This window comes from Acyrthosiphon pisum, chromosome A1 (genome assembly GCF_005508785.2).
Source record: "Acyrthosiphon pisum isolate AL4f chromosome A1, pea_aphid_22Mar2018_4r6ur, whole genome shotgun sequence".
Taxonomy (NCBI): Eukaryota; Metazoa; Arthropoda; class Insecta; order Hemiptera; family Aphididae; genus Acyrthosiphon; species Acyrthosiphon pisum.
This window is the reverse complement of record NC_042494.1, coordinates 150,743,194-150,752,861: the sequence shown is the minus strand read 5'-3', so window position 1 is coordinate 150,752,861 and position 9,668 is coordinate 150,743,194. Positions and strand designations below refer to the sequence as shown.

At 27.0% G+C, this 9,668-nt stretch overlaps 1 protein-coding gene across 1 annotated transcript; it reads right to left on the bottom strand.

The window, feature by feature from the left end:
* Nucleotides 1–1,361: 1,361 nt before the first annotated feature.
* On the bottom strand, nt 1,362–8,494 carry LOC100144913 (diacetyl/L-xylulose reductase). The gene is given in 5 exon segments (NM_001126169.2): nt 1,362–1,994; nt 3,024–3,234; nt 4,559–4,673; nt 6,248–6,488; nt 8,310–8,494. Coding segments are annotated over 5 exon segments (723 nt in total). The 5' UTR covers nt 8,362–8,494; the 3' UTR covers nt 1,362–1,890.
* Between the last annotated feature and the right edge of the window lie 1,174 nt (nt 8,495–9,668).

Genomic DNA, 9,668 nt, shown 5'->3' with positions numbered 1-9,668 from the left:
TAAGCTCCCATATATCCTGTCGTTAATACATGGCTTGTGGTTTTGAATGTATTTTATTATATTATTATGATCGATTAATCCCTCCGTCTAGCAACCCATATATATAGATTATTGTGACAGTCTTTCACTCCCCCTAGTATCATTCCTTACCACCTATATTAGTACATTAATACTAATAGCTCGTATATTCTCACCTTGATTACCTATTTTATTATGTTCTTTATACTTGTATTATTTGAAAGAAACGGATACTATCCGTTACACGTTCATGGTTTTATATAGTACGGACAGTACGGTGTAACATAAGTACCGCCTGTAGACCATGTGTGTTGTTTTGCTGAACGTATATTCGAATGTGTGTGGAATAATATAATTTATAAGTTGCATGACGTGTGTTATTATAATATATGACCGACATATTATGATATCGTGTTGCGTGTGTGTATAAGAAATACGTAAATTACGTATATATGCCTAATGCCTATGTATATTGCACCATCTCACACCTCGTGTTTTTTATTTAAGTGGAAATATTAATTTATGCTACAATTTCAATACAACATTTGTATATTTGAATTTAAGTTATACAAATGTAAAAGTAAATTGTGCGCTTTTAAGCATATATAGTATTACATTTTTATCACTTATGTATAAATTTGAATAATTATTGACATTAACCAAACAAGTGAATACTTAGTTGATAATAATATATTGTGGGTTGTTTTTAGGGTATTAAATGATTATTCAAATTAACATTGTATTTCTGACTTATGTATATAATTTTATTGAAGATTGTAAATTTCAATATAGATTATCAATCATTAGGTACTCAAAATCTTGAAAATTCCAGTTCAAGCTCGTTTGTGTTTTACCTATTTTATATTGTGTAGTTCTAAGGTATCAAAAGTAATTTATTTGTATATACCAACCTACATTACCATTACACTCATTGAATAAAGATAATATTAAGATCTTATAATTTATAATAGATTTTTAGATCCTTAGTTGTAAGGGTGTCGGAGCCAACGTGAATTTACTGGGTAAATGTAGGTATAGGTATCGTGACTATAAATTACCTGAATTGTTGACTCCCGAATCTAATACTCTTAAATGTGCAACTAAATATATCTAAATATCATAAAGCTGTAGCTTTGTAATAGTTTATGGATTAAACACAGATAGTATTTACTGTAAAAATAATGTGACGAGTAATTTTGGTTTCGTACCTAATTTAGAAACTGCGGTAGAATATGTGACAAAAAAAACAAACAGTTAAATAAATTTGCAGCTATTTTAACGGGGTCTTGGTTTAAGGTTTTAGTTCCCCAAGAATTACTGTCTAGCTGTCTGGTGTAAGCCTATGCAGTTTAAACAAAAACTTGACCATTTTTTTATTAACCTTCTGCCACTTATAAAATCATATTATCAATACAAATATACAATAAATTAACATAATTAATATGGTAGTACTCCGCGTTAGTTGAGATATAAATGCATATATAACACCTAGTCGCTGTATCCACGTTTTTTATACAACACGAGTATCAATAAGTACCTACTAACACTACTTCTACAAAAAAAATGTCTTAAATAATAAACTAAAATTCCATTTTATTCTTTAAATTGAAACAAACGTATAATAAGTGTATAAATCTATTTGTATTTAATATACACAGAAAATTGAAAGTTATACATTTTTTTAACACGTACTTACTTAGGTATATTACAAAAAATAATCAATAATTCATGAAATTTAAATTTAAAAAATTAATTAAATTACGTTTAGCTTTATCGTTTTATAATTAAAATAATTCAATTTTTCTCTCATGATATTATTCAGACCGTTCGTGATGTGGGTATGGAGTTGTTTCTTAGGTAGGTAATCTATGTTTAACTGGCCAAAAATCCACCGTCCACTGGAATTGAAACACCATTTACGTAAGTAGAATAGTCACTGAGTAAAAATAGAGTCACATTTGCTACGTCGTCACACTCTGTATGTAAATATATAAAAATTATAAAGTGACAGTTAAAGGTATAATATTAAAACAATAATATACATTGATGCTTTATAATATTACTTAATTTGACTTCGTGAACTCAGTATAAATAATACTTTTTAAGACAATATTGTATATTATTTTAGCAAGTATGAAAATTGTTAAAACTATACGTCCTGATATTTAGGATTAAGTCATTAAGGGCAAGTAAGTAAGTGGAAATAATTTTGGGTCACGAAAATCAATTATTTTCTTGTTTATTTAAATGTATTTCAATGCCATTGATTAAAGATCTTATTACTATAGTTATTTAGTAATTAGTTACCTAGTTAGATAGTATATCAATAATACTGCATATAAAAATGTTTACAAATATATTTATTATTTTCATACATTAGAGAGTACATATATGATATATTATACAGTAATACTCGATTAATAAAAAAATATTAAATGTATGTATTTACCTATTATATTGCGTTGGTATATAACTAATTTGAAAACTAACATAGTTTTATGGCATAAAATATTATGCGTTTATCAAACTTGGTACCTACTTATATAGGGTAATTTTTATTTTAAAATAGTATTTAATTATGCTATAATAAATCAGAAATTAAATTGCATGTAATACAGCTGAGTACTTACAAAATGACTACCTACTTAAACTGTACAGTTTAATTTAATTTATAATGAATTTATTTAAATCTGTATGGGTAACTATTAAGTTTTTTTATACACATCATTTAATTGGTTAATTAAAGATTCATAGAAAAATAGAGATTGAATAATGTAGCTAAGCACCCACGACGTATAAGAATGATTACCAGAATGTAAAATACAGTTGGAAACATCGATAAAGATTGTGTGGATTGTGTGGACCTTCTACAAGAAGAAGAGAAAAAGAACAAAGCAGAAGAAAAATAAGAAGTAATTGGTAGTTTAAAACAAACAACTGCTAAAAATACAATAGTGGTTTGATGAAATATACTAGGTACTTATGTGTTATATTTAAATATTTACCAGCAAATCGTCCAATTGGTATTCTACTTAAAATTGGGTTCGATTTCACTGGGTCGGACCATGCTTTAGCACCCATTTTTGTCATAACCACAGTCGGGTTGACGTTATTGGTACGGATACCCAATGGTCCCAGCTCGATACTCATAACTCTTGTCACTTGGTTGACTGCACCTTTTGATGCACAATACGACGTGTGGTCTGGAATAGCTCTCTAAAATGATAATGTGATTAATACATCATATTAATAAGTTCATTTGTTGGGTTTTTAAGATGAATAAAATAATTAATAAAGTAAATAAATAGTTTTAAGATTGAAACATTACGTTTAAATTTAATGCATACCTAATATATTATATTATGTTTATGTATGCACACAGTGCAGCTTATATATACAATGCAATTGTAATATTTTTAAATCAAACTTTTTTGAGTAAATTTTGAGAAATAATTGATAATAATATAAGTTTGTATAATTTCTTTAGTATGTAATTTATTAGGCAATCTCGGAAACATTTAGCTAATTTTAAAAATATTTTTTAATTAAAAAAACTATTAATTAGTTTTTTTTAATTCTATTCATTTGCAAATAGGTATATAAAATATACGTAGTTTTATGTTTTTTATGATTAATTTACAATTAATATAGGTATTATAACGCCATAGAAGTGATTTATTGTTGAGATTCGTGAGCTTCACAAATTAAAAGTTTAATTATAAGAATATTATATTATAATAACGAACAAAAATATTGAATGGCAGCTGTTGTAACTGCATAATATTAAGATGGTATTAACTATTAATTATTAAATTGTTGATTCTTACCCAATAACAATAACCATTAAGTTCATTATGGTTAATTTGTATTATCGGTATCATATACTAATATAAATTAGGCATTATATAGGTACGTTTCCTAAGTGCTAAGATAATAGTTTATTAGTTTTAATAACTTAATGGGCTCGATATTACGATTGTAACAACAATACATGTAATAATTATTTTATTAGCTTAATGTGACTCACAGTGCCATTATTGAAGGGGGTACCAATATTACTGTACCTATTAAATCCTGGATTTTTATGCACTAAAAAGTATCAAAACATGGCATAGGTATAATATTATGCAATAAAAATAAAAATATGCAACAAATATGAGAGAAGAAAAATTTTAATTGGTAATATAATGCAGCATAATTTTTAATTGATAATTATTAGTTTATAAATTGATGAGGTATTAAAATAATTTAAAGTAAATTGAACAACGTGTAATTAGGTAGGTATATACTGTTAAGAAACCTATCTTTATTTCAATTCCTATATTTAGTGCCTAGGTAGTTATGTATGAAAAAAAAAAATGCCATAAGCATCAAACTAATATAATTTATAGAGATTACTGACGAAAATTAAAAATTAAAAATATACAATGTATTGCATTATAATACGTGCACTATACAGCTTTAAGCTATCATCGATATACGATTTTGAGCTTCCTATAATAATAACATTATAATATATTATTCATTGGTTTAAACATACTTCTGAAATTGTTGAGGACACGTTAACGATGGACCCTTTAATTCCAGCATCCTTCATGTTCTGTGCTACAGCCTGACTTATGCGAACGATTCCTCTTGCGTTGATATTTAATGTTCTGAGAAATCAAACGTTATAGCAATATTATAATATCAATGGGTGTTAATAATAGGTAATTATTCAAGCGAAACAATATTATTAATTTCTAGAGCGTGAGTGCGTATAATTTCGGTAGAAATCTGGTTCAATCTTGAACTCGTATATTATTATTACAAGATAAAACCAGAATCGAAATAACTCTGTAGTAAATATTGCAATATTGTCGATGTACAAAAATATGTTAAAATATGTTAGGTAATCACTACTATTGCCATTAATAATAAATGCGTTTACGAGATTTATATAATACAGGTAGGTAGGTACCTCGTATAGGTACTGCCATATGTTTATCTGAACATTTCACACTTTGAAATTCACCCTTACCTACTTAAATAAATCACTTCCAATAAAAGTATTTTGATCTCACAATATAATAAAATATATGTTACATGATGATACGTATATAGCATATAGTGTGGCGTGCTTGAAGAACGAGGTGCCCAGTGTAATACCCTTTCAGCGTCATTTTAGTGGGTAGATATTTAACATTTACGTTATATTTCTTTAACTATAATGCAACTTTTTTATATCAATACTAAGTTATCCTTCGACAACTCTCATAACTAATGATGATTATTCAATCTTAAAATATTCATTGTACATTAGACTGTTCAATAATATAATATTATGATAAAAAAATCACTTTGGACCTGTACGATTACTAATATTACTCAAACCTACAATTGATCATAAATCTATGTAATTATAATTGCACAAATTAACTCTCAAAATGATAAGATTAAAAATATTTTCTACTATTTGTACGCCCTCTTTTTTTTGTATGTATTTTATAAGTTTACATTTTGAATATAGCAAACCAATGCATTTATATTATGAAAAAGTATATCATTAAAAGTGTAACGGTTGTGTTTAAATAAAATCAATAATATGATCAGTGTTCGGAAAAAACATGTTCGCAATGAACGCTTTTAACGTTGTTCACGATGATCACGTTGATATTTTTTGAACGACAAGTGAACATCATTCATTTACCTAGGTACCTATATCATAGAACAGAACTTGACCTTGAACACAATTCAAATTTTTAAGGAACTTGAACTATTTTTATGTCGTTAAAATGAAATTCTTTCTTTAAGATGTATTTTGGATATTATTATCATATTATTGTATCTTCAAACAAATATGTACAAATTCATATTAAAATACATCAAGATTTAAGATTTATTTTCAATGTTTATACAATTTTAAAAATACATGGTAACTACGTAGGACGGGCTATAAGCGTTGAACGTTGTCCACTAAACGTTGTTAACTAAATTTGGTATTTATCTTGGACGTGTTCATACTCGTATGTTGTATAATTTATTTTAATAATATAACACTTAATAGTTATATGAATTATAACTACCTGAAATGGGATAATTTAGTCTTTTAAAATTGAATTTCAAACATACCTACCTAATAGAAATATTTAAAAATATATTTTAGTCTTCTATAATAATCAATTATAATTGTTAGAATAGTATCAATTGATCATTCTAAAGTGTAATAATAATAATGAAAAAATCATACTTATCCCATCCTTCTTGTGTCATGTCAAAGAAAGATTCGATATACGCCACTCCAGCATTATTCACCAAGCCGTGGACAGGTCCCAATTTTTTAATAATATCGTAGGAGTCCCATTCACCCACATCTGCACAAACTGGAGTTAGGTTAGGCGTAGCCGGTGGTAATTTCTTTGCGTCACGTCCAACAGCGAAAACGTGAGCACCCAATGACACTAGGCGTTTAGTAATCGTCTCGCCAATTCCTGAAATCGCAATTTAAAGATTTAAAAACAAAATTACAACATTGTATGGTATTAATTTATAATTAAATGATTTGGCTTTCTAGACATTGTTGTACTACCATCTTTAATATTATTATCATTTTTTATTCAATGATTAAAATCGTATGGTCGTTCCGTACAGAAACAATATAAATTAGATAAAAATAGGTACATTAACTTTCACTTAAATATTATATTCTCGCTTTTAAAAGCTAATAATGTTTTATTAAAATGTCGATCATTCAATGTTGCATAATTCATTCAAAGCAAAATAAAATACATTTTTTTGAGTGATTATTATAATATTTATATGGTAGTATGGTACGCTATGAAATATTCATAAGTCCTCATTAGTTTAGTGACCAGTATACCGCAGTAATGGTACCTTTTTTAAGCTGTTTTTCCCTATGAAAGTAAACCATGATAATTTCACAGCACTTAAGAATTATTAGTAAGTAGTGACTCTTGGAGGTTTACATGTAGGTATACGTAGCTTCATTTATCATTAATTACAAATATTTTATTTTTTTCAAGAAAACTCAGAAGTTGAACCTAAGAATGATAATATTATCTATAACGTAGTAGGTACTTACATTTATTTAAAATCAACGTTCTTGTTGAATAAATTACAAATTAAAATTACGTACCTACACTACTAATATAGGGATATATATTTTAAAATACATAGGTAGTATTATTTGAAACAAATTAATTAATGATTGAAAATTGAAATTTAATATTTTAAACATCGAATATTAAAAAAATCTTTTGACAATAAAAATCATAAAAAGTGATATTATATAACAACGATGAGCAAAACTTCTACGATTAAAACAATAAGAATATAAAAACCGAATTTAGACGATTTAAAACTAATCTGGTTTTTAGTTTTTATGTTCAAAAATCACATAAGATAATATTTCAAATTTCAGAAGAAGATCTAAAAAAAGAAACCTGTTTTGAAATATTAGTAGGTGAACCCATAAGAAGATAATATATAATATAATACTTAGATGTGTTGATCTCATAAATCAGGGGTCTCCAACATTTTTTTACGGCGGACCAAATTTGATATACGCTTTGGCATCTTGGGCCAACATTTTTAGAAATATGTTGTCCAAAAAAAAAAAAAAAGCTCGATAACTTCAAGCTGGAGCTCTGTCGGTAAAGTTTCTATTTTTATGGAAAAAGGATTTTCAAAAATTTGAACACAGAGCACTACACTCGATAAGAAACAACACTAAATTGCAATAATTATAAAAACGTGATTCTATATTATATACCTGATACATTACAGTAGACCCGCGCAGTTAAAAAACCCCATTGATTACACGTTTGATAGCGTTATTATTACAACAGAAAAAGACGATCGTATCTTATCTGACCATCGCGTAAGTTTCCAGTACAATATAAGCCAGATAAGTGTCATAGTATATATGTATAACTATTATAAGTTGTTATGAATAATACCAAAAGAAAATATTATAAATTCATTTTATTTTGTTAATCAATTCAATAAAAATAAATTAAAAACAATGAAAATTAATATATTATTTTCAAAACATTAATTAGCTTGGCGGGCCGGTGCAAAAAACTTGGCGGGCCGTAGGTTGGATACCCCTGTCATAAATAATTCATAGTACCTAGACCTAATTTAACGAACGATACAAAAAACTAATAATTAATATGAAACGGTATCGAAAAAATAAAATATTATAATAATATTATTTTCATGAACTACCAATCGCGTTTCCGTATAAATAAAAAAAGTACATTTTTTATTTTTTTGCAAACGACTCTTACCCGCGTTAGCGCCGGTGACGATGAACTTTTTGCCCTTAAAGAATTCTTCCATGTCGTCTGGTAAGTTTTGAAAGCGTTTGAATGTGAATAAACTATTAAAATAATTATAATAATATTACGAAAAGCGGAAAGCTGCAGTAAGTTGTACGATTGAGCGGGTAGGCAGCACTGAAGGTATATGATCCAAATCAGTGGCCGATTGACCGTATTTATATTGTTTTCCCAGCCGACCCCGACCCGTTATCTCTGGAGCACATTATACAAATATGATAACATAATATAATATTACTCATTTGCCGTGCTCGCCTGTAGTTTTTGTTGTTATTATTTTATTCGATTTAATTACCGACCAACGAAACCAATTTAATTGCCGACGGTGTATATTATTATATCATATAATAATATATTATAGAACGTACTCACGGGTCGAAGGGCAGTGTCAAATTGGTTCGAAACATATATTAAATTATTATAATATTTTCGTGATGTTGTTCTGCTATTACCACGGACGAAGGTTAGATATTTCGTTAGAATAACAAGTACCTACTTCCCATCGAGATATTATACATTTTTTTCTTCTTTTTCTTTACTTTTCATCACTTCGTTGGAAAATGAAAATAATTATATGGTTGCTTGTTTACTTGTTTGTTGCTGAGCCCATTTTACAAATTTCGATGACTATGTACAAAACCATAATATGAGGTAGATATAAACAATAAATTAATGTATGACAAAATACATACATATAAGTCAGTTAATACAACTAAGTATCAAATATTATATCGAACAAAATAATACTGTGTCTACCTACTGTCTATCATAATATCATCTTAAGTACATAAGTAAAGATGATTTTAGCAAGCCAATTTTAAAATTCGGTATAATTATAAAAAACATTAATAAATAATAAAATATATTATGTAATATGAAGTATTAATTAATACAAGAAAAATAACTAATTAAATATTATCGAACCTAATCGATTATTCAAATGCTTTTAAAGGGCACGAAACATATTATTATAATATATCATCATAATAATACTATTTATATTCTTTTCATATCTGATCAAATATGTACAATAAATTACAATCTTAAATGTAAAATTCACATTTGAATTTTTAAGTTGAAAACTGCGTTACACTAGTATACCTATCTACATATGTATATATAAATATTATAAACTCACTACCTAGTGTGACTATAGTAAATTTGTTTATGTTTCAAGAACCAAAAAATGCATAAAACATTAGGATACATAGTTTTTTACTTAAATTCTAAAAACAAGCTTTATATATATACAATAAATTGTACGTACTATTAAAATACTTATTACTTTAGTTTATAAAAATATTTGAA